The 26566-nt window shown below is 39.9% G+C and overlaps 1 protein-coding gene across 1 annotated transcript; it reads right to left on the reverse strand.

Annotated features, from left to right (window-relative positions):
- Positions 1–474: 474 nt before the first annotated feature.
- gpia (glucose-6-phosphate isomerase a) lies at positions 475–25231 on the reverse strand. Its single transcript, XM_014125588.2, has 18 exons — positions 24925–25231; positions 23447–23537; positions 19567–19635; positions 18834–18953; positions 17974–18057; positions 13361–13507; positions 12986–13057; positions 12732–12776; positions 12558–12611; positions 11529–11589; positions 11235–11278; positions 10948–11100; positions 10237–10366; positions 9996–10072; positions 9584–9712; positions 9240–9315; positions 1055–1121; positions 475–960 (listed from the first exon to the last, which is right to left on the reverse strand). Exons 1-18 carry the CDS (start codon positions 25041–25043, stop codon positions 837–839), a joined length of 1662 nt encoding a protein of 553 aa, XP_013981063.1. The 5' UTR covers positions 25044–25231; the 3' UTR covers positions 475–836.
- Between the last annotated feature and the right edge of the window lie 1335 nt (positions 25232–26566).

The raw sequence follows: 26566 nt of genomic DNA on the forward strand, positions 1-26566 counted from the left end.
CCTCGTCTTGGCCCATTTGCTAGTTTGGTTTCTGGTGAATACATCCCAGATGTGTGAAAACAGAAAAAGCCTACTGTCCTGTTCTTATCTTAACATCTGCAGGTGTGTCTGTTCCAGTTCACTCACCACTGATAATGGAGTTATTTCTACTCAGCTGAGGGTCTATACAAAACTTAGAATGGCTTGCTATTTTTCCCCAAAAATGTATCTGACTGTGCTGTTACTATTGCTGGGTCGGGGCTACAATCTATTTTAAGTATAAAACATGTAATAGAAAAAACTACCCCCCCTAAAATCTTTCTCAAAACATCTTGTCAAGACAAACTCATTAAACCTAAATATTTAAATATCTACTGAAATAACATTTCATATGTAGTTGGTTTGCCATTAAATTATGTAGGCCTTACTTTTCAACAGATAGGACGTTGCTGTGTACGTAGTACCTCAATTACTCAAAATTAACACACAATCGTGTAGTGACAAATTACATTTATTTGGTAAGTCAGTGTTGACTAGGTAAGAGTGAGGGGGCCTTGTCACCTACAGTAATATCTGCACATTCTAATATTAAGCGAGTTTCCCCTCCTCCCAAAAGTGATCGATTCCATTATTAGGTGAGCTGTAATAAACATTTAATTATACAGTTAAGTCTTACAATTCACTTAAACACTCAAACAGACTGGTGATCACAATTGTAAAGTGCTCTTTTATGCGGGTCAAGGGGCTATAAGTTGGGGCCAGGACTATAATGTGAAATAGTTCAGCCAATAGTATGGTTCCAATAGGGATCAGCCACGGGGTAAAGGTCAAAGGTCAGCCATGAAGAAGAGAAGGAATTAGGCTGAGTTCTTCTTGAGAAAGTTGATGAGCCCGTTGGTAGAGGAATCGTGAGTGTGGACCTCGGAACTGTCCCTCAGCTCCGGCTCAATGGCCTTGGCCAGCTGTTTGCCCAGCTCAACTCTGAGGGTAGGAAGGAGAATATGACAGATGTACAATAAGATATAGGGAAACATATATATTTAGAATTCCATTTATGCTTCTCGCTGACACCTACCCCCACTGGTCGTAGCTGTTGATGTTCCACATGACTCCTTGCACAAAGATCTTGTGCTCGTACATGGCTGGAAAACAGAAAAGAAAACTTAGTACCGGTAAATGGAAATAGAAAACGTAACGTAAAAAAAACAAAAAAACAATACAAAACATAAACATCACACAAACAACTACATCACACCTGCCCAAAGCCACATACTTACACCCCCATCACTCTCTGCCACATGGCCTCAAAACGGCCATTTTGTTTCTCTCCACACTTTCAACATTTATATAATAAAGCATTTGACCTTTCCATTTTGTTAAAGACGGAGGACTGGTCGATTTCCTGTTGAGTACACATTTCTTTCAAGATGATTGACGAGAAAAGTATCGTCCAACCCATCAGGTATCCCCTGCACCCTCACATGCCATGTCTTGAAATATGCAGACAGACAGATTAAAAGTAAATTTACATTGTAATACTTCTGTCAGCCAACTTTCTAACTCCGCCCATAACTTTGACTTTATAGCATTCCCAAAAGGCATAGATTATTGAGTCATTGTTAGTTTTACACGTAAGACATGACTCTGCCGTTGTACTGTAGAATTTGTGAATTTTGTCTCCTGTATAATAAATTCTATATATTACTTTATACTGGATTAAGCGTACATTTTTGCTAACTGTAATTTCATTAGTTATACAGTGCCTTAAGAAAGTATTCACACCCCTTCACTTTTTCCAAATGTAGTTGTGTTAGAGCTTGAATTTTAAATGGATTAATTACATTGAGATGTTGTGTCACTAATCTACACACAATACCCCATAATGTCAAAGTGGAATTGTTTTTAGAAATGTTTACAAATGAATAAAATATGAAAAGATGAAATGTCTTGAGTCAATAAGTATTCAACCCCTTTGTTATAGCAAGCCTAAATAAGTTCAGGAGTAAAAATGTGCTTAACAAATCACATAAAGTTGCATGTGCAATAATAGTGTTTAACATGATTTTTGAATGACTACCTCATCTCTGTACCCCACACATACAGATCATTCTAAGGTCCCTCAGTCGAGCAGTGAATTTCAAACACAGATTCAACCACAAAGACCAAGGAGGTTTTCCAATGCCTCACAAAGAAGGGCACCTATCGGTAAATGGGTTAAAAAAAAAAAAAAATAAATAAAAAAAGACATTGAATATCCCTTTGAGCATGGTAAAGTTATTAATTACACTTTGGCTGGTGTATCAATACACCCAGTCACTACAAAGATACAGGTGCCCTTCCTAACTCAGTTGCCAGAGAGGAAGGAAACCGCTCAGGGATTTCACCATAATGCCAAATGGTCACTAAAACAGTTACATAGTTTAATGGTTGTGATAGAGAAAAACTGAAAGGATTAACAACATTGTAGTTACTCCACAATATTAACCTAAATGAGAGTGAAAAGGAAGCCTGTACAGAATACAAATATTCCAAAACATGCATCCTGTTTGGAATATGGCACAAAAGTAAAACTGCAAAGAATTTGGCTAAGAAATTAACTTTATGTCCTGAATACATGCTTATGCGGGAGGTGTTGCTGTATATATTCAGAGACTTATCCCTGTCATGCTTAGAGAAGATCTTATTTCAAGTGTTATTGAAGGGTTGTGGTTGCAGATTCACTTGGCACATCTAAAGCCTTTTCTTTTGGGGTGTTGCTATAGGTCACCAAGTGCTAAGAGTCAGTATCTAACTAATATGTGTGAAATGCTTGACAGTGTGTGTGATGTAAATAGAGAGGTCTACTTCCTTGGGGACCTGAATATTGACTGGTTTTCATTAAGCTGTCCGCTCAAGAGGAAGCTTCTTACTGTAACCAGTGTCTGTAATCTAGTTCAGGTTATTAATCAACCTACCAGGGTGTTTACAAACACTACAGGAACAAGATCATCCACATGTATCAATCACATTTTTAATAATACTGTAGAACTTTGTTCTAAAGCTGTATCCGTACCCATTGGATGCAGTGATCACAATATAGTGGCTATATCCAGGAAAGCCAAAGTTCCAACAGCTGGGCCTAAAAGTGTACAAGAGATCATACAAAAGATTTTGCTGTGACTCTTATGTGGATGATGTTAAACATATTTGTTGGTCTGATGTGAATAATGAAGCGCATCCAGACGCTGCACTTGATGAATTTATGACATTTCTTCTTCAAATTATTGATAAAGATGCACCTGTTAAGAAAATGACTGTTGGAACGGTTAAGGCTTCATAGATTGATGAAGAATTGAAATACTGTATGGTTGAAAGCGATGGGGCAAAAGGAGTGGCTATTAAGTCTGGCTGCACATCTGATTGGCTTACTTACAGCAAATTGAGAAATGATGCGACTAAACTCAACAAAAAGAAGAATGTTGATGTTGCCAATTCCTTTAATTATTATTTTATTGGCAACGTGGGCAAACTTAGGCAGAAAATGCCAATAATGAACAGTGAGCAATTGTATTCATGCATAAAAAAACAAAGAACATTTTGTAAAGTTAGTGTGGGAGAGGTGGGAAAATTGTTATCGATCAATAATGACAAATCTCTTGGCATTGACAACTTAGTTGGAAAGCTACTGAGGATGGTAGCTGGCTATAGCCACACCTATCTGTCATATTACTGGTTCTAACAGCAGATCTATAAGCTTGCTGTCAGCGCTTAGCAAACTGTTGGAAAAAATGGTGTTTGACCAAATACAATGCCATTTCTCTATAAACAAATTAAACAACAGACTTTCAGCATCCTTATAGAGAAGGGGACTTAACATGGACTGCACTGACACAAATGACTGATGATTGGTTGAAAGAAATTGATAAGAAGATTGTGGGAGCTGTACTGTTAGATTTCAGTGCAGCCTTTGATATTATTGACCATAACCTGTAGTTGAAAAAACCTATGGTTTTTCAACCTCAGCCATATCGTGGATTCAGAGCTATCTATCTAATAGAACTCAAAGGGTTTTCTTTAATGGAAGCTTCTCTAATGTCAAACATGTAAAGTGTGGTGTACTGCAGGGCAACTCTCTAGGCCCTCTACTCTTTTCTATTTTTACCAATGACCTGCCACTGGCATTAAACACAGCGTGTGTGTCCATGTATGCTAATAATTCAACCATATACGCATCAGCAACCACAGCTAATGAAGTCACTGAAACCCTTAAAGAGTTGCAGTCTGTTTTGGAATGGGTGGCCAGTAATAAACCGGTCCTGAACATCTATAAAACTAAGAGTATTGTATTTGGTACAAATCATTCCTTAAGTTCTAGACCTTAGCTGAATCTGGTAATGAATGGTGTGGCTGTTGAACAAGTTGAGAAGACTAAATTACTTAGCGTTACCTTCGATTATAAACCGTCATGGTCAAAACATATAGATTCAATGGTTGTAAAGATGGGGAGAGGTCTGGCCGTAATAAAGAGATGCTCTGCTTTTTTGACACCACACTCCAAAAAGCAAGTTCTGCAGGCTCTAGTTTTGTCTAAATCTTGATTATTGTCCAGTCGTGTGGTCCAGTGCTGCAAGAAAATACCTAGTTAGGCTGCAGCTGGCCCACAACAGAGCGGCACGTTCTGCTCTTCATTGTAATCAGAGGGCTGATATAAATACTATGCATGCCAGTCTCTCTTGGCTAAGAGTTGAGGAGAGACTGATTGCATCACTTATTTTTATAAGAAACATTGTGTTGAAAATCCCAAATTGTTTGCATAGTCAACTTACACACAGCTCTGAGACACACTTATTCCACCAGACATGCCACCAGTGGTCTTTTCACATAGAGCCCTTATTGCATGGAACTTCCTTCCATCTCATATTGCTCAAATAAACAGCAAACCCGTTTTTTTTAAAAACAGATAAAGCAACACCTCACAACCCTTCTCCCCTATTTGACCTAGATAGTTTGTGTGTATGCATTGATATGTAGGCAACGTGTGCCTTATTTTTTTTTTTAATGTAGTTCTGTCCTTGAGCTGTTCTTGGTCTCTCCTATCATTGCTACGCAGACGACACACAATTAATCTTCTCCTTTCCCCCTTCTGATAACCAGGTGGCGAATCGCATCTCTGCATGTCTGGCAGACATATCAGTGTGGATGACGGATCACCACCTCAAGCTGAACCTCGGCAAGACGGAGCTGCTCTTCCTCCCGGGGAAGGACTGCCCTTTCCATGATCTCGCCATCACGGTGGACAACTCCACTGTGTCCTCCTTCCAGAGTGCTAAGAGCCTCGGCGTGACCCTGGACAATACCCTGTCGTTCTCCGCTAACATCAAGGCGGTGACCCGATCCTGTAGGTTCATGCTATACAACATTCGCAGAGTACGACCCTGCCTTACACAGGAAGCGGCGCAGGTCCTAATCCAGGCACTTGTCATCTCCCGTCTGGATTACTGCAACTCCCTGTTGGCGGGGCTCCCTGCCTGTGCCATTAAACCCCTACAACTCATCCAGAACGCCGCAGCCTGTCTGGTGTTCAACCTTCCCAAGTTCTCTCACGTCACCCCGCTCCTCCGCACACTCCACTGGCTTCCAGTTGAAGCTCGCATCTGCTACAAGACCATGGTGCTTGCCTACGGAGCTGTGAGGGGAACGGCACCTCCGTACCTTCAGGCTCTGATCAGGCCCTACACCAAAACAAGGGCACTGCGTTCATCCACCTCTGGCCTGCTGGCTCCCCTACCGCTGCGGAAGCACAGCACTGTACTATTGTAAAGTGGTTGTTCCACTGGATATCATAAGGTGAATGCACCAATTTGTAAGTCGCTCTGGATAGGAGCGTCTGCTAAATTACGTAAATGTAAATGTAAAAATGTAAATGTCTATTGATGTTCTGTATTATGTCATTCTGTATTATGTTTCATGTTTTGTGTGGACCCCAGGAAGAGTAGCTGCTGCTTTTGCAACAGATAATGGGGATCCTAATAAAAATACCAAATAGAAAGCGTTAGGTTTGGGGCAAATGTAACACATCACAGAGTACCACTCTTCATATTTTCAAGCATCGTGGTGGCTGCATCATGTTATGGGTATTCTTGTCATTGGCAAGAACTAGGGAGTTTTTTTGGGGATAAAAATAAACGGAAGAGCTAAGCACAGGCGAAATCCTAGAGGGAAACCTGGTTCAGTCTGCTTTCCAACAGACTCTGGGAGACAAATTCACCTTTCGGCAGGACAATAACCTAAAACACAAGGCCAAATATCCACTGGAGTTGCTTCCCAAGGAGACATTGAATGTTCCTGAGTGGCCTAGATACATTTGACTGGTTAATTCAACTGTAACTGAACAAAAATATAAGTAGCAGTTCATAGAAGGAAATCAGCTATTTTAAATAAATTCATTAGGCCATAATCTATGGATTTCACAGGACTGGGCAGGGGCTCAGCCACTGGGGAGCCAGGCCCAACCAATCAGAATGAGTTTTTCCCCACAAAAGGTCTTTTATTAAAAAGACAGAAATACTCCTCAGTTTCATCAGCCATCCGGGTGGCTGATCTCAGACGATCCCACAGGAGAAAAAGCCGAATGTGGAGGTCCTGGGCTGGTGTGGTCTGCGGATATGAGGCCAGTTGGACGTACTGCCAAATTCTCTAAAATGACCTTGGAGGCATCTTATGGTAGAGAAATGAATATTCAATTATCTGGTTACAGCTCTGGTTTTCGTTCCTGCAGTCAGCATGCCTATTGCTCGCTCCCTCAAAACTTGAGACATCTGTGGCATTGTGACAAAATTGCACATTTTAGTGTGGCCTTTTATTGTCCCCAAAACAAGGTGGATCTGTGTAATGATCATGCTGTTTAATCAGCTTCTTGATATTCCACACCGGTCAGGTGGATGGATTATCTTGGCAAAAGAGAAATACTCACTAACAGAGATGTAAACAAATTAGTGGCCAACATTTAAGAGAAATAATATTTTTGTGCGTATGTAAAATTTCTGGGATGTTTTATTTCAGCTCATGAAATATGGGACCAACACTTTACGTGTTGCGTTTATATTTTTGTTCAGTGTATACAGTGCATTAGGAAAATATTCAGATCCCTTTACTTTTTCCACATTTTATTACGTTCTAAAATGGAGTCTAGTCAATCTACACACAATACCCCATAATACAAAGCCAAAACAGGTTGCAAATGTAATATAGTATGAATGCATAGTTATGATATAATTAAAAATATAGAGCGTGTGAGGTGAGCAGAAAACACAAAAAATAAAGCAAAGTACTTTTTGAACTTTGAGGCGCTATGCCTTTGTTGGTACATTAAGCCCTAAAGTCTGTGGATTATGTCATTGTACATACAATGGAGGAAGATTGCCACTTAAATACTGTGGTCAGTTTGTAATACCTTGTAAGTGAAAGTATAGTGGCTGGTGGGGGTCTACTTGGGGAGAGTGGGTCCACCGAGAGACTGAAGTGGGATGAGTAGAGGCCCCACACACAGAAGTGTCTGATGTCCTCCCAGTCAACCTGTCCCAATCCCACAAGCCCCTCTCACTAATAATCACCATTGAATCTTAACTATAATGACAAACAAGGAATAATAATGACTTGACATCCTCTCCTAATCTGTCCAGAACTTTTAATCAAATTGACAGCAGGTTTGCAAGTCACCAAAATACATTGTAGTATAGTTAAATCCTTCCTTCTGTCTCACAAGCCAACACTTCTGTCTCCACCTCACCCTCCCAGTTCTCTCCCCTTTACCCCACCCAAGCTTGTTCCAACCTACCATCCAAGCCAATCACCACCTCCCATCCTTTCCCTCCCAAGCCAATCACCACCTCCCATCTTTGCCCTCCCTTATCCACCCAGGTAAAGTTTATCCCAACCTCCAATCGTTTCCCACCCATTCTTCTTCTCAGACACATTTACACCCATCAATATATCAACGTACTCATCCATTCACATACAACACATACCATATGCATTCACCCACCCATTCTCTCCAGCCCTCCTACACATATTCACCCTCCTTCACACTCCCATTCACATGCAGACACATACAAAAAGAGTGGGCATGAGGGGGTGTGTATTGTCTTTTCAGTGTCCATGTAGCTCAGTGGTATCAGCTATGTCTATTGTTACTTCCTAGAGAAGTACAGTTGGGGAAAATAGAGTTTAGATTGTATTGGGGGGAGGGCGGCAGGTGGTGAGAGCATTGGGCCAGTAACCAAAAAAGGTTGCTAGATCGAATCCCCAAGCTGACAAGGTACAAATCTGTCATTCTGCCCCCTGAAGGCCGTCATTGTAAATGAGAATTTGTTCTTAACTGACTTGCCTAGTTAAATAAAAGGTCAAATATATATTTTTAATAATAATAATAATAATAATAATAATATTGTCTCAAATTACAATAAGCTGGTCTTGGGCATCACTGTATGTAGACTAGTGTAGCCCAGCTTCGTTCTCTCAGGGCATTGGGCTCCCTTTCAACTGGAATGGTTTCTTGCAGCCTATTTAGGGCTTCATCGGCACTTGTGAATTCCATCTTTTGTGTTCCCTTCTATACCCACAGCACTGCCGGGAAGCGGAGTTGAGACTTGATTCCTTTTTCCTCCACCGACTGTCTGATTGGAATGTATTGCTTGCGTTTTTTTCTGGACGAATCGAATGGACTGGCCATGGATTTTAATCTCCTTTCCCCCTGTACCTTCAGAATTTTGACTTTGGTCTGAAAGTTCCACAGCTTGAGGATTACCATGTGAGGTTATTTAGCGTTCTTCTGTTTCACGCCGAGCCGATGGAATCGTTCCAGATCCTCCTGTGATATATCCACGCCAAGCTCCTCTGATATCAGTTTTACCACGTATCCAAGTTGTTCCTTGTCTTTTCCTCTGAGGAAGCCATGGCTTGTTTGGTTTGTGTTGCCTAGTCGCTTTACCAACTGATTTGTTCGCTGTTGTACATAACTGACCGCTCACTCTCTCCCAGTTGCTTGGGGATATGTTGATCTATCGATTTTTAGAGACTTCATTTAAAAACTGTTGTCTGGCTTCTACATATAACCACAGTTTTGGTGGTACAAAATGGAGCTTCTCACTCCTCATGTGTCCTATCAGTACGCACATGCACCTCTTCCTTAACGATTCTAGAAATCAATATTATAAAATAATACGGTTTTATTCTGGGCAGGGATTGGCTGTTGACATGACAACAGCTACTACAGTACTTACCAACCAGTGCTCCCAGCATGAAGGGTGACAGCTTCTTGAAAACAATGGAGTTGCTGGGCTTATTCCCCTGGAAGACCTTTCATTGAGGGTAAAATACAGTGTTTAACAATAATTGACCAAACATGCTGTACATCAAAGCATAATCCAGAAACAACACTAACAATCAAATGGTGCATATCTTTTCATCAATAGATTATAGACTGGCCCAGTGTCTTTCTGGTAAGTGTGGCAGTTACTGTGTCCCCTATTCCCTTTATAGTGCACTACTTTTGATAAGAGCCTCATGGCCCATAGGGCTCTGGTCAAAAGTAATGCAACTGTGTCTGATGAGTAAATCCACTCACTTTGTGTGGCAGCAGTTGCTCCAGCTCTGCTCCTCCCAGGCCAGTGGCCTCCAGCTCTTTCCTGGCTTCGTCTGAAGTCTTTCCCTTCATCAGGGCCTCCGTCTGGGCCAGGAAGTTGGCCATCAGGATCTATGGAGATCCAGAGGTATAGTCAAATACATACATATTAATGAACTGTTTTAAATCAAACTCTGTATGTACATTTGGCATCATTCTGGGTTTGACTGTGAGAAAGAATACTAGTCCGAAAAAATGAAATGAATTAAAGTCTGAATAAATTAAGACAGAGTTGACAGTTTCAATGGTTGAACGATAGAATAGGTTATGTGGGAGAGTGAGGGTGTAAGCGTAGAGGATGTTGGATTAGCCATTAGGGTACTAATAGATTTAGGGAGCCATGAGGTTGCACTACCTTGTGGTGGAGGCTGTCCCTGATGGGGTGCTGTGTTTGGGCAGGAATGAGGAAGTCAGCAGGAATCATGCGTGTGCCTGGAAGGGTCAAAACACAAAAGGTTACATGGAGAGGTCACCTTTTATTTTAATCTCATTTCAGCCGTAACTAGGGAATGATATAATAGCAACTGGTTCATATACTGTAACAGTCTATATTATGAACAAGGGTCTAGAGGACAGGACAGGTGTGTGGCAATTACCTTGGTGGATGAGCTGGTAGAAGGCATGCTGTCCGTTGGTTCCGGGCTCGCCCCAGACGATGGGTCCGGTGTGGTAGTTGACACGAGCGCCATCTTTAGTGATGTACTTCCCGTTGGACTCCATGTCGCCCTGTGGATGAAAGACAGTTCAAGTTATGTTGGTTAGACTGAAATGTTTGCTTCATAAATAAAAAAGGTGAAACATTGAAAGGAAGCAATGTAAGGTAATCTATGATTATGAATCACTTCTTATATTCTAGCACACCTGCAAGTCACCCTTATTAGAAATAGTGTTTTCCTTCCCTTTGTAGATCTGACAGACTGGATAGGTGCAAGCAAAAGCTTCAGCAAGTTTTCACCATATTACTATCACCTATCCAATTAAATTCAAATTGTCTACTCAACATGATCCTGTCCCTGGTTTCTCTTGTCTAGCCCAAACAGATGCCCCGTCCCGGTCCCTACAACCCTAGCATGTGGCCATTCCTGGCTCCTGCCTGCCTGTATTACTCAGAACTAGGTTCAAATGCAAAATCATTTAAAATCCCTTCAGCTGTGGTTGTTCGGACTTGTCTGTTGAATGGAACCAATATTAAATTCCCAAAGTCCAAACCCCACCCACCTGGCACGCCAAGCATGCTAAAGCAAACGCTCAAAGTATTTGAAAGATTTCAAATAGTATTTGAACCCATGTACAGCCGCCTGCCTGACCTGCTGGAAGTATGCAGCGAAGCGATGCATGTACTGGTCGTAGGGAAGCATGGCATGGGTCTCGGCCTGGAAGAAGTTGATATACCAGACACCCAGCACGGCAAGCAGAACGGGGACGTTCTGCTCAATGGGGGTGCTGCGGAAATGGTTGTCCTGGGAAAGATAACCCAGTCATTTTTAACAACATATAATTCTAAATGTATCTAGTTTGGTGTTATTTTCAATTGCCCTTAAGGGGATAAATAGTTGTGTTGAATTGACACTATGTGAAGGAGAAATGTGCTTACCATCCAGTGAGCACCAGCCAGAAGCTGCTCAAAGTTCTCAAACCCTGCATGGTGACAGGAGAGGTAGAAAAAAAAGTGTTAGGAGGATCAACTCTTAAACTCAAATTACTAGTAGTAGTAGTAGTAGTAGTAGTAGTAGTAGTAGTAGTAGTATTAGTTATGCTGCTTTCGATGAATTCCATTTCAATTCACAAACCAACTTTTTGCATTTGACAAAAAGTGCAAATCTGCAATATACAGATATACACTACATCCATAGAGCTCTAATATTGACAAACAGACACACATACATACCTATGTGCAGTGCAATGGACAGCCCGATAGCCGACCACAGGGAGTAACGCCCTCCAACCCACTGAGAAAAAGCCAACATGACATCACAGTCACAAAATCAACCACTACAGAGCGGCAAGGTTCCTTTTTCTTACTCAAAACCTTGAAATGTTATACAAAAACAGACAATGGCCATCACCTCGACAGTGTACTAGTCAAACTATACTGCAATTGTACACAGAGTCGATGCACCCTTTCTTTAAAAACACACTAATTCGTCAACATCGCTCATTTCCAATAGATGCGGTAAAGAGGTCAATGGAACGCAGACAGTGGGGGATAGAAGAACGCCGGATTGGCGCACATACAACAAATCTGTGGATATTCGTCATGATTGATTATTGTAACAGGCCCACAATGTGGTTACTAAAATCCGATTTGAATATATTTGGCTCTTTTTGCCACATAACATTTAGAAGTAGTCCCTTTTCAGATTAAGAAGAAGTAACTCCGGTCCGTACAAGCTGGTAGCATAGAGAAATCGGTGGTGGTAGTCAGTCATTTTTAACTGTAATGCAGTTGATTGGTGATTATACAAGCATTATACTCTGATTTTTACCTCAACATAGTGTGAAATATACATAAACAATAGCCTAAATGTAGGCCAACTTTGCTGGAGGGCAATGAGGAGATTTGGGATCTTTCCCCCACTGAATCTTTCCCCAATGTGTTTCCATGGCATTTCCATTGTTTTAATCGAGTTCAAATGACCTCTTTACCGTATGCGTCTATGGTTCAGAATGTAACGTGTCGATACCATATCCACAAATTCATACGCTTAAATGTTGCATTCCAAATTCTTTTGAAATAAATACCACACCCAGAATGTGGTCAAAATATCTCCCAGCAGAAAAATAATTCAGAAATGCTTTTTATACAAACCATGTCAATTACAATTGGCAAAATAAAGGCTCACTTTAGTTCAGATTCATTCAATTATTAAATAGGGGGTCAGAGCCTAACTCAGTGTGCATAGAAGTGTATACTTACATCCCAGAATTCAAACATGTTGTTTGTGTCAATACCAAACGCCTGCACTTTGGGCTGGAAGAGAAGGGAGACAGCAAAAAGAGTAACAGTCAAAGTTACTTGTGCAATATACCGGTCGGCAGGCAGGTAACAATGTAAGGTGGAAAGTGTCATTCAAAAAAAATGTCCACTTACTGCATTGGTGGACAGTGCCACAAAGTGCTTGGCAACAGTAGATTGCTGTGAAGAAGAAAATAGAATTAGTTGATCCAAATGTGATATGACACTCCAGCTGCGCTTTGAACTGTCCTAAACTGACCTGTGTGGCTAAAATTATGTATTGTCCGCAGAGAAACTATTAAAATCATTGGCTGAATTTAAGCGGAACTTATAACGGCATTGGTTACAGACAAAGGTGTCTTGTGTTTGGCTGTCAGGAGTCTACTCACATCATTGGCTGTCTGGAGGAACCAGTCCCTGGCAGACTCAGCATTGGTGATGGTCTCCTGGGTGGTGAAGGTCTGAAAAAGGACAACAGTGTAACATGAGTCCCGGTGGAAGTAGTACACAGCGTGTGACACTGAAGGAGCACCATTAACCTGCCACCTTTTCCAGCTTCAAACCATAAACTATTATTCAAACATGAATCACACATTACCAGAACATAACCATGTATACACAGATTATTAACCACCATAGCACTGAATGAGACATTGATTTATAGCATTGAATTATTTAAGCATCTAGACCCCTATGGCTTTAGGATGTGTGTAGCCATGGCAACAGGAGGAGGTGTGTGTGTGTGTGTAGAGTCAGTCTGTCACCTTGGAAGCGATGATGAAAAGGGTGGTTTCAGCGTTGAGCTGGGCCAGAGTCTTAGCCATGTGTGTACCGTCAATGTTGGACACGAACCACACGTTGGGGCCACCCTTAGAGTAGGGCTTCAGGGCCTCAGTCACCATGAGAGGACCCTGAGAGGAGGATGCACAACATTACGGTGTTACCATTTCAACTTCCCTCTTCCTATGTGCAATTAAAATGTAACTGTGTTTTCGGTATCCATTAGGACTTCAGAGCCTGTCAACATGAGAGTCCTTAGAGAGGATACACAATATTATGAGAAATGACAGCATGACAAAATGATTTGAATCAAATCCCAGTAACTACGAGTACCAAGACAACAGCTCAAGCATACTCTTTGTTCTGTTGCCTACCGTGACACCTACAGCATACTGTAGCTTTGCATCAACACCCCAGCAGTGTATTCTCTGCTTATACCACAGCTTAGCGGCACAATAATAATTCATTTATAGCTCACTACTGTAATACCAAAGCAGACAAGGGCAGAAAATTGCTGTATTTTGTAGTTTGAAAATAACTTTCCAAATACTCAAGGTAGTAGAAGAAAGTTTAGAGTTTCAACTAAAAGGCAACTATTTTCTTTGATTTTCAAATACAGGTCTCAGAAAACTCAATCATATTTCAAAGGATTTTGAATACCTCTCAGAAAACCAAATAATATTTTAAGGTATTTTAATATATGCAAGTGATTTGAAACCTAGAAAATATTTGATGGCTGCTACATATTTGATGAAGTACCAAAAACTATAACAGTTAGTTGAATCAGTCTAAATATATGATCATAAGCACATAGTTTGGAGGGCTCTTAGATGTTCATCTTTATATAACCTATAATTAAATACATGAGGGACATGGAATCCCCTCAAAATTAGAGTAGACCACTTTTGCAGCTTCAAAATGACTTAACACACATATTTTCATGAGTGAGACAAGGTAATACAGTAACACTTGACATCAAGTTCCTATACATGTGTAGTAACTCTTTACAATAGCAACATTGTTATTACATAAGTCAAATAAGGAACAGACACCAAGTATTATGCAACTACTAAATACAACAGCAGTTACCAGCAAAAAAATCTAATAAAATGAAAAACATATATAAAAAGCATTGAAGGGGGATAGAAGGAATGTTGCTCCAAAAGTAATTACAGTTTTATTATTACAGAGGCAGAAGAACAGTTTAATGTTAAGTGTTACTGAAAACGCTAACAGTAACAAAATATGGCTATGAAGTGTCGAAAGGAAACAAAATATCCCCAAACTGCCTTGTTGAATCAACTACAGCCAAGGTAGGTGGAAAATCATGCTAGTTTGTATTCTGAGTAAACTATCCCTTGAAATATGGTATAGTGCGTGTTCGAAACAAGAACACTTACCCTCAGATGGACAAAGAGGTTCAAAGTTGTTTTTGCTAAGCATCCAACTTGGAATTATTTTCATGTATCATACAATTGTGGCTTTCAAACTTTTCAGTGGCATGTTGAAAGAGTCATACAGTAGTTGAGCGTCACAACTTATTTATACTTACAGTACCTATAGAAAGTCTACACCTCCTTGGATTTCTTCACATTTTATTGTGTTACAAAGTGGGATTAAAATTGATTTAATTGTCATTTTTTGTCAACGATTTACACACAAAAAACAATTATAACATTTTGTAAAGATTAATAAAATGAACCACTAATATACCTTGATTAAGTATCCCCCCCTTAGTAAATACAGGTTAGAAACCACGTTGGCAGCCATTACAGCTGGGAGTCTTCTTGGGTAAGTCTCATAAGAGCTTTGCACACTTGTACTGTGCAATATTTGCCCATTATTCTTTTTTAAATTCTTCAAGCTCTGTCAAGTTGATCATTGTTAGACTGCCATTTTCATGTCTTGCCATAGATGTTCATGAACAATCCAGGTGTGCAAAGCTCTTAGAGATTTACCCAGACAGACTCAAATTGTATAGGTCACATACACATGTTTAGCAGATGTTATTGCAGGTGTTTCGAAATGCTTGTGTTTCTAGCTCCAACAGTGCAGTAATATCTAACAATTCACAACAATACACATAAACCTAAAAGTTAAAGAATGAAATTAAGGAATATATAAATATTAGGATGAGCTGTAATACTTGTGTAAATGAGATGTTTCTGTATAATATTTTCAATATATACAATAAAAACATGTTTTCACTTTGTCATTATGGGGTATTGTGTGTAAACGTGTGAGAAAAGAAATCTATGCGGTTTAGTACATCTACAGCATAATTATTCACTTGACCATGCTCAAAGATATATTAAATGTGTGATTTGTTATTGTTACCCATCTACACATCACTGCCCTTCTTTATGAGGATTTTAAAAAGCGTCTTGGTCTTTGCAGTTGATTCTGTGCTTGAAATTCAATACTTGACTGAGGGACCTTACAGATGTTGTATGTATGGGGACAGAGGAAGAGGTAGTCATTAAAACCTCATGTCAACCCCATATTATTTCACACAGAGTGAGTCCATATAACTTATGTGATTTGTTAAGCCAAATTTGACTTCTGAACTAATTTAGGCTGGCCTAATCAAAGGAAGTGAATACGTATGCAACGATTATACTTTAGTTTTTTAATTTGTAAAAAAAAACATGTCATTAGAGTATTTTGTGAAGATCAATGACAAGAAATTACATTTAAATCCATTTCAATGCCACTTTGTAACAAATGTGAAAAAAGGTGGTGTAAACTGTCTATAAGCACTATATCTATACATAATATCATTGATTAATTGGTTTGACTTGATTATGTACCCCTGGGGCAATGACAGTCAGGAGACTGGACATTTACAAAATGTTCTGATAGAAATGTATTGTGTAGATCAAATATGACTTTCATTTTTTATTTGTATTTAACCTTTATTTAACTAGGCAAGCCAGTTAAGAACAAATTCTTATTTACAATGACAGCCTACCCCAGACAAACCCTAACAACACTGGGCCAATTGTGCGCCACCCTATGGGGCTCCCAATCACGGCCGGTTGTGATACAGCCTGGAATAGAACCAGGGTCTGTAGTGACGCCTCTAGCACTGAGATGCAATGCCTTAGACTGCTGCGTCACTCATTTTGGAATAGTATACGAGATTGTGTGTGCTCTATTTACATTATATCTTCAACATGCAGTTCCAGATAAAGCCATGTCATTAGTTGAAGGCAGCCAATCCAATATTTTCAGAAAAGTAGTCATTTCCTATGACCTGTACTCAAATATTTATATTTTTAACAAGTAGTTGCTTTCTCATATCTGTACTCAAATAGTAATTAAAACAATTCTGTATTCAAATAGTTTTAAAAAGTAGTCACTTTCTGAGATTTGATTTCAAATAGTTAAAAAAAAAAGTTATATTTTTTGTTGGATCTGTATTAAAATCGTAACTATTTGTTCCCACCAAAACAATTGTTACTTTCCACAAAGCTAAGTTAAAACTATAGTTACCCCAGGTCTGTACCAAAGCCATATATGGCTCTGTGAGACTATTGAATAGCTCAGAGGAATACAACAGGAAATATCTGACTCAAATAATGAACCATTACAGTTTATAATATTCAGCATGACTCAGTCAAGCATCCAATACAATAGGACACGTCTACATCTTCATTTGAATTGTTTTAAATAAGTGGGAACAAGAAAAGAAAAGAAGAGAAGAGGAAAAAAGAAAATAAGAATTGTATGGACTTGCCCGTACTCATGTGTCCGATTTGGTCCTGCCGCACATACCTAAACGTACGCTACGGTCACAAGACGCAGGACTCCTTATTGCCCCAAGAATTTCTAAGCAAACAGCTGTAGATAGGGCTTTCTCCTATAGAGCTGTATTTTTTATTGAATGGTCTGCCAATCATGTGAGAGACGAAAACACGGTTGCAGGTTCAAATCCCTGAGCCGACTAGATCAAAAGAAAATCTGCCAATGTGCCCTTGAGCAAAGACACTTAACGCTAATTGCTCTTCTAAGTCGCACTGTATAAGAGCGTCTGCTAAATTACTAAACTTTAAAAAAAAAAAGTTTATTAAGAGGGGTCCTATGAAGGTGAATGGCAAGAAACTGGAGTAACAAACCATCCTTGCTGTCTATGCCTGGCCGGCTCCTACTCGTCACTGGGATTCTCTGCCTCGGATCCTATTGCAGGGGCTGAATCACTGGCTTGCTCGCTCTCTCCCATGCCGTCCCTAGGGCGCATTTACTCCTAAGGTGTTGAACTGTTGACCCTGCTGGTCATCTATGAACATTTGAACGTCTTGAAGAACAATCTGGTCTAAATGGCAATGTACTCTTATAATCTCCACCCAGCACAGCCAGAAGAGGACTGGCCACCCCTCTGAGCCTGGTTCCTCTAGGCTTTTTCCTAGGTTCCTGACTTTCTAGGGAGTTTTCCCAGCCACTGTGCTTTTACATCTGCATTGCTTGCTCTTTGGGGTTTTAGTCTGAGTATCTGTATAAGCATGTTGTGACAACTGCTGATGTAAAAAGGGCTTTAGAAAATACAATGGATTGAAAATAAGAAAATAGTTGTTTGACAAGTCAGTCACACACTCACCAGGTCAGACCCACCGATCCCAATGTTTACAACATCAGTGATGGCCTTTCCACTGAAGCCCTTCCACTCGCCACTACGCACTTTCTGCAACACACACAAAAAAATAGAGGCACATGTCAGATGTGTGCGTACATCTCAATTTAAACACAATGCAAGATAATCTACCACCTTTTCAAATACTCTTATTTCTGACGCCCATCACCTGACGCCGTCAACTACAATACAGTTAATTAACTATATTAATTAATTTATTCACAAATTTTACATTTTTGTGTAGTGACTGTGTTGCATTTTAATCCATTCAGATTTAGTTTAAGACCACCCAATAAAAGAAATATACTGCCAATTTCCCGGACACAGTTGTCCTGGAAACTTCCCCATAGATGCATAAAGATGGAAAATATCAAACTTTATTTGTTACATGCGCCGAATACAACAAGTGTAGACATTATCGTGACATGCTTACTTACAAGCCCTTAACCAACTGTGCAGTTCAAGAAGAGTTAAGAAAATATTCACCAAATAAACTAAAAGTAATATATATATATATATATTTTTTTTTAAGTAACACAATAATGAGGCTATATACAGTGGGAACTGGTACCGAGTCAATGTGCGGGGGTACAGGTTAGTTGACGTAATTTGTACACGTAGTTAGGGGTGAAATGACTATGCATAGATAATAAACAGTGAGTAGCAGCAGTGTACAAACAAGTGGGGGGGGTTTCAATGTAATAGTCCGTTGGCCATTTGAGTAATTGTTCAGCAGTCTTATGGCTTGGGGGTAGAAGCTGTTATCTCTATGTAAAGATGCCATTGCATAGATGCTGGGGTAACAGTTGAAACTGGACTCCACTCACATGACAGAAGGCCTTCATCTTGTCCAGGACCCTGTTGACCTCGGGCATGACGTCCTGGCCATCTACGTTAATGGGAGTGTTGGAGCGGTTACGCAGGGCAATGTGGAGGACGGCACGGCCCTACACATGCGCGCGCGCAGACATGCAAAAACACACACAGTTAGGGGAGGGGGAAGAAACTTGATTATAACATACTTATTAATCATGACTAAGATGTTTATTACTTAAAGGGATAGTGCAACTTTTTTTGCCCAAGCCTCTAAGAAATATATAATAATCTCAATACCATACAAATAGTGATATCAAAAGCTGAATTCCATTCTTCGCATGTGTAAACATATCGAATAAGACCTATGTGTATATAACATGCAGTCTCACTGAGGAAGTGGTTGCACAATGTTGTCATTGTGTCATGAATGGTGTTTGGAGAGTGGGTGGGAAGCACGATTTCCCTGCATGACTTTGTAATAGTGACCACAAAGTGTGCAACAACTGCCCACTCTTTAGAGAAGAGTTATTGCGAGTGTCCTACTTTGTCAAATTTCAGAGTAGCCTCCTCTCATCTCGTAGGTAGCATAGTGTTATTACAATACAATTATTATATTTGTACGGTTACTGCAGTATAAATCCGAATTTTCCTCGACTTTAATTTTCTCTATCTGTGTTAAAAAAGTTAAAATGTTCAGACAAAGTACCACAATAGAGAGAGCAAGAACTCAGGTAGTCCTGGTACCTCAGTGAAGTTAATCTTCTCTCCAGAGAACATCTTGTCTCTGGCTTCCTCCACTCCCCTGGACTTGGCCTGCACAAGAAAGATGAAACTTAATGTGAGTTAATTGTTGCCATCATATGCAATCATTGAATAGCAACATTGTTGCTACCATCTGCAATCATTCAATGCCCACAAACAGGTTATTACAACATAAGTAGCATTTGCGACAGCACTAACCGGTAGGACTAGAAATGTCTTGATTTTAGCAATCCTTCTTCCTTAAACATAAGAAGGAAGTGTTGGTCTGAATTTACTGTCCGTTTCACCACATTCCCAGGGTACTAGTCTAGAATGATACTCTGGATGAATGAATAGAAGTGGGTGGGCTGGCCAAACTCCAATTACAAGGACCTTTTCCATTTCTGTCAAATGTGTTGTCAACGGTGTACTCTCAGGGGTTCTATTGTTGGGGAATGGACTGGAATTGCTGATGTGACTGTATAATATGAAGAGACATTTTTAAGTATTAAATGCTACTAGATGCATTGCATTATCAACATTTCTCACAGCCATCTGGTATCTAGCACAACAATAATCAGTTGACGTGCAGAGGTAGGACTATAAATAGATTTTCACTAAGAGCGAAGAGTCTTAAGGTTGATGAGGGTTGACAGCTGAAGCCATGCCGGCTGTGTGCATGTATGATATGTTCACATCAGTGATGTGCAGTCAGGGTAGGTAGTGCTTCACCTGTGATAATATAATAAAAAGAGCTGTTATGAAAAGTCAAATAAAAAAATATATATATTTAAAAAAGGTTGTTTAAAAAAAATAAAACGTTTCTGGTGGTTTTTATGCTCAAAATAAAAATTCGCTAGGGTATTAATTCCTTCCCAGCCATTCAAATCGTTCTCACTTCATCTGACCTCGGCCCAAATTCCTCACTCCTGTCCTACCTTACCTGTTGACTGGAACCAGACTATGGTCCTTCTCCTCTCCATAGGATACCTAAGATCAAGCCAGCAGCATACCACCCTGCAGCCCACTGCTGGCTTGCTTCTGAAGCTAAGCAGGGTTGGTCCTGGTCAGTCCCTGGATGGGAGACCAGATGTTGCTGGAAGTGGTGTTGGAGGGCCAGTAGGAGGCACCCTTTCCTCAGGTCAAAAATAAATATCCCAAAGCCCCAGGGCAGTGATTGGGGACATTGCCCTGTGTAGAGAGCTGTCTTTCAGATGGGATGTTAAACAGGTGTCCTGACTCTCTGTGGTCACTAAAGATCCCATGGCACTTATTGTAAGAGTAGGGGTGTTAACCCTGGTGTCCTGGCTAAATTCCCAATCTGGCCCTCATACCATCATGGTCACCTAATCATCCCAAGCTTACAATTGGCTCATTCATCCCCTGTAACCATTCCCCAGATTATTGCTGTGAATGTGTTCTCAGTCAATTTACCAGGGTTAAACCAATAACATGGCCTTTCTCACTTAGTAGATTTCCATGCCCTCAGTTCTAAAATGGATGTTTAGAAGTTAGTACCCAACACTAAATCAGAAGAAATGAGTCTTCCATGAAAGTTATCCAGTTTGTCCTTCTCTTAGGCTTTATTTGTGTCCAGGAAACAGCCCCTCTTAAAAGTCTGGATTAACAAGACCATTCCTGGCAACCAATAAAGTCCCAAACACAGTAATGGTATTGGGTTGGGTTTAAAAAGGTACATTTTAGTGCGTGGGTGATGGCAAGAAACCAAATTGTGCAGTTTGAAACCATGTGGCGGATGAGTGATGCGGGCACTGGAGATGGGGGTGGGTCTGGACAGGTGCAATGTAGTTGAAATAGAGAATTGCACCATTACGATAGTCCTCTCAGAGAGCTGCCATTTGCTGGACTATTCAAGGAGAAGCATTAGGTTGCTAAGAGCAGGATAAACTGAATTGCTTTCATGGTGGACTGGCTTGATCACACAATTTATTTTCATAATTTTAAAAAGCTATTGCCTGATGACTCAAACTGAATTCTTCCGCTGCTCTATATTCGCTACATACTTCAGTCTGAGACCACCATCGTTGAAGTTATTTGCGGTGACATCAAAATGAAGAGTGTTGTACAAAATAAAGTTAATCAGCGTATCAAAGCCAACGAAACATTTTCAAAACGCCACTTTACCCACGTGTGTTCTGACTCTGGACCAACCAATTGGGTTCTGGGACCAATCACAACGGTTGGAAAGTGTTTGCATTCTAGAAATCGTCAGGGAGGTACTCAGATCCAGACTCAATGCGGAGAAGAACCTAACGTCTGTGGGCGTGGAGTAGCGTTTGACCGGAGCAAGGAGTTCGGTTAGTCAGGCAACAAAAGCTATTGGTTTTCTACCCAAAGTTGCAAAGAAAAATGTTGTGAAACATTTGATGAACACAAGCGACCAGCTAAATGGATAAAAGAGTGTGGTGGTAGTAGCAGGAACAGCAGCATCTAGTGGGCAAAACATGATACTTTCACACGAATTTAGGGTAAATAATGTAAGTGACTTCAATGGCTAATTTCTCTAAACACTGGTTGTTGAGGTGGGATTGGTTTTTAATATACTTAAGCATCAAAAGTAAATGTAATTGCTAAAATATACTTAAGTATCAAAAGTAGATGTAAAAATTTAAATCATTTCAGATTCCTTATAAAAAAGCAAAGTAGACAGCCCCATTTTCTTGTTTTTAAAATTTACAGAAAGCCAGGGGCACACTCCAACACTCAGACATTATTTACAAAAGATGCATTTGAGTTTAGTGTGTCCGCCAGACCATAGGCAGTAGGGATGACCACGTGTTCTCTTGATAAGTGCGGTAATTTCACAATTTTCCTGTCCTGCTAAGGAAGCATTCAAAATGTAGCGAGTAAGACAGTCGTGAAGAGGACATGACAAAACCTATTCCCCCTCAGGACACTGAAAAGATTTGTCATGGGTCCTCAGAAGGTTCTACAGCTGCACCATCGAAAGCATCCTGACTGGTTGCATCACTGCCTGGTATGGCAACTGCTCGGCCACCGACCGCAAGGCACTACAGAGGGAAGTGCAAACGGCCCAGTGCATCACTGGGGCCAAGCTTCCTGCCATCCAGGAACTCGATACCAGGCGGTGTCAGAGGAAGGCCCTAAAAATTGTCAATGACTCCAGCAACCCTAGTCATAGACTGTTGTCTATGCTACCGCACAACAAGCGGTACCGGAGCGCCAAGTCTAGGTCCAAGAGGCTTCTAAACAGCTTCTATCCCCAAACGATAAGACTCCTGAACACCTAATAAAATGGCTACCCAGACTATTTGCATTGCCCCCCTCTTTTACACTGCTGCTACTCTCTGTTGTCATCATCTATGCATAGTCACTTTAATAACTCTACCTACATGTACATATTACCTCAACTAACCGGTACCCCTGCACATTGACTCTGTACCGGTACCCCCCTGTATATAGTCTCACTATTGTTATTTTACTGCTGCTCTTTAATTACTTGTTACCTTTACTTCTTATCCATATTTTTTTTAACCGCATTGTTGGTTTAGGGGCTCCTAAGTAAGCATTTCACTGTAAGGTCTACATCTGTTGTATTCGGCGCATGTGACTAATACAATTTGATTTGAGAACTTTGGGTTGTCAGGGAAAATGTATGGAGTAAAAAGCACAACATTTTCTTTAGGAATGTAGTAAAGTAAAAGTGGTCAAAAATATAAATAGTAGAGTAAGGTACAGATACTCAAAAAGAACAACTTAAGTAGTACTTTAAAGTATTTTTACACCCCTGTGTATAGGTCCTTGATGTAGGTCGGTCATTCCCATTGAGTCAAAACTGAGAGCAAACATCTGGTAGATGTTTGCTATAGTTATGAGAAGACACAACACTGATATGTTTTACCATGGCCAGCAGCATCCTCATGACTTCCTCATTGACAAGGTTCTTGGAGTAGTCAAGCAGGATGTCTCCATCATCTGTCTCAAGGGTTGTGCTACCAAGGAAGGAGATAACAGAAAACAAATGTCATAATCTAGAATGATCAAATAGGGTTTCTAACAAATTCCTTATAATTTCTATGTATCTTACTGTGTCAATTACATCACTTACTCTGAATTGTAACAAGACTACGTGTTACTGACTGTATGTGTTGCAGTGTGGCTTGGAGAGACAAGGTACACAATTGTATTATCAACTTTATTACCCCAAGCCACAAGACCGCTGAACAATTAATAAAATGGCCACTGGACTATTTACATTGACACCCCCCCATTTGTTTTGTACACTGCTGCTACTCGCTGTTTATCATCATCTATGCATAGTCACTTCACCCCTACATCCCTCATCTAACATGTACCCCGCACACTGACTTGGTACCGGTACCCACTGTATATAGCCTTCTTATTGTTATGCAACTTTTTTTTAAATATAATAAAAACATTTATTTTTTCTTTGGTATATTTACTAAATATTTTCTTAACTCTTCTTGAACTGCACTGTTGGTTAAGGGCTTGCAAGTAAGCATTTCACGGTAAGGTCTACACTTGTGGTATTCGACGCATGTAACAAATGAAGTTGAATTTGATTACGGAAGATGGTGCAGGTTTTATTGTAGGGGCGTAGCTAGCTAGCCTTGTTGCTTAACGGCTGGCGTACGTGCGACTGCAGACCCCTCCGTTAGAAAGTCGTGACAGCAATCTTCATGGTTACATTGTTACAGTAAATTTGTCAGTGGTACCTAAAATATGTCTATACTGAGTTTAGGTCCCTCGTTAGCTAGACTTAAAACGCCTACCGGTAGGCTATGTATGTGCAAAACTGCACGTAGATAGCCAACTCCAGCTGCTGAATGAAAGGAAGCGAACATACAGCTTTAGCTAGTTAGGGCTAACATTACCTAGCAAGCTAACCCAGTTAAATGAGGCCCTACATAAAACGAATATAGTTGACAGCTCGATAACAATATAGCTAGTTATAATGTAACTTGGTGTAGTAGAGCGAAATGGAACATGACGAACATTTCACAAAGCAGATACTAAGCTATGTTTTACGACTGGAAAAACAATCGATCACAAACTATGACCTTGTACTGTGTACTCATACAAGTATGAAGCGCTTGCTATTACCCAGATAACTACATAGCTAAAAGACAAATGACTATTCTTGCTTCCCTGCTTATATTGTAAAGCTGTTATGGAATCACATTTGATTGGTACCAAGGTGTACAAAAAAACGCATCCCATGCACTGCCTCTAGTTAGCTAGCTAACGTTATCTCCGTATTCAATTGTTTGACCTACACCGTTACTGATGCAAGATACAGTGCCTAATGTCTGTACAGCATCGGCTATTGGTCATAATAACAATCGAAAGCTTACTTACCTAAATTTGCTGAATCTATCCTTGTCAGCATCAAACATGTCCCTCATGTTGAGGTTCCCAGCTTTGGATTTGTACCATTGTTCAAGTTTCTGGAAATGTGGATCGCTTGAAAGCCCCATGGTGGCGGTTGAATTGATAATGATCGCGTTAAAACCCTACTTCCGTGCGTGTAGGATGAAAGGGCAATTCAGTGTGAGAGGCTGAGGAATAAGAACAGGCTATGCGGACACGCCTGGTGCCCAAATTGATGACGTAGGTCGCACAGCGAGTGTCGTGTGCAGGACGAACAAATTCAGTTAAGCCAGTCATCTTGAAAGCAATGGCGTCTTTTTAGCAGGCAGTAACTTCATCATGGTTCGCTGGACAAAGTCTATGGGGGAAATTGTTATTTTGTAAGGTTTTTATATAAACGCCTAAAATAACGTCTGTGGTAAACACAGGCTTAGGAGATCTTATACCTTTTGTTCTATAATCTTCATCACCTAACATCCCGTTTTGTGAATTTTGAAGAACGTATATAATAGTAAAAAACACAAAGCTTTATAATTCATTAAGGTCATGTTAACTGACAGCTATTATCTCATAGAACAAACGCATACGATCTCTTAAACCTGTGTTAACCTCATACCTTATATTCGACCTTTATTCCAAAACCCTATTAATTCTACATAAATGTTTCCCATAGGGATGGCAAGCCAGAGGTGACTTATTTCCGGGTTTTAGGAGTACAAACGGGCAAACTCTGCCGCGTTTAAGTACTAGCCGGAACTAGGAAACTCGAAAATGTCCGATTTGCTACTTTATTTGATTTTTTATTGCAACAATAATAACAATATTACACATCAATACAGGGATATTTCTGTGAATACAATGAAAATATGAAATAATAGAACACCAGGCGAACCCCCTAATTCAGGACATAATTTGTAAGTGACAAGGCAATGAGACATTAACAGACATTCAGAGACATGACTTCTAATATTCTTTCAAAATGTTTAAGTTTCACAGTTTGAGGGATTTATAAAATTGTAACAGTTCAATGAAAGAAACTCCAAAATAAGGAATTTTCCCACCGCATTTACATTTGTGAATATCATATTTGGCCAAGAAAATAATAATGTTAATAAAATAGTTATGATCGGAATTACAAGGATAAGCATAATGCCATTTAACATCATCAAAGGTAAACATAGGTAATTCTGGAGATTTTATACACAACCATTCATGAATTTCAATCCATGAATTTCAATCCATAGTTTACTAGAATGGCGGCATTAAAAAAATAAATGCTCTATGGATTCTGAATCAGAGGAACAAAAAACACAAGGCATTTTGTCATAATTTAATATTTTGTGCAAGAAGTCATTAACAGGGTAGATGTAAGAAAATATTTTTTAATTAATTAATTTGTAAACTTGGAAAAGAGGGAACAACTGCATAATATAACAAAGTGTTCTTAATAAGTCCAAGTAAAGGAAGTGGAATTGCTTTGAAAACCTTCATATATTCTCTCTGAGTAATATTAACCTGAAATTTACCAATGAACTCATCAAATGGCAAAAACTCCCCTGTGTTGTCTAACAAATCACATACAAAATTAATACCCTTGTCAAACCAAACACCATTTCAAATATATTTCCAA

This window comes from Salmo salar, chromosome ssa10 (assembly GCF_905237065.1).
Source record: "Salmo salar chromosome ssa10, Ssal_v3.1, whole genome shotgun sequence".
Lineage (NCBI taxonomy): Eukaryota > Metazoa > Chordata > Actinopteri > Salmoniformes > Salmonidae > Salmo > Salmo salar.

Excerpts from the sequence above, each read along its gene's own strand:
- gpia (XM_014125588.2), bottom strand. The coding sequence starts at position 25,043 with ATGGGGCTTTCAAGCGATCCACATTTCCAGAAACTTGAACAATGGTAC. Across the intron at positions 12,612-12,731 it reads TGGCACTGTCCACCAATGCA|CCCAAAGTGCAGGCGTTTGG; the intron begins GTAAGTGGACAT and ends CTTCTCTTCCAG. Across the intron at positions 10,367-10,947 it reads TCGCTGCATACTTCCAGCAG|GGCGACATGGAGTCCAACGG; the intron begins GTCAGGCAGGCG and ends TTTCATCCACAG.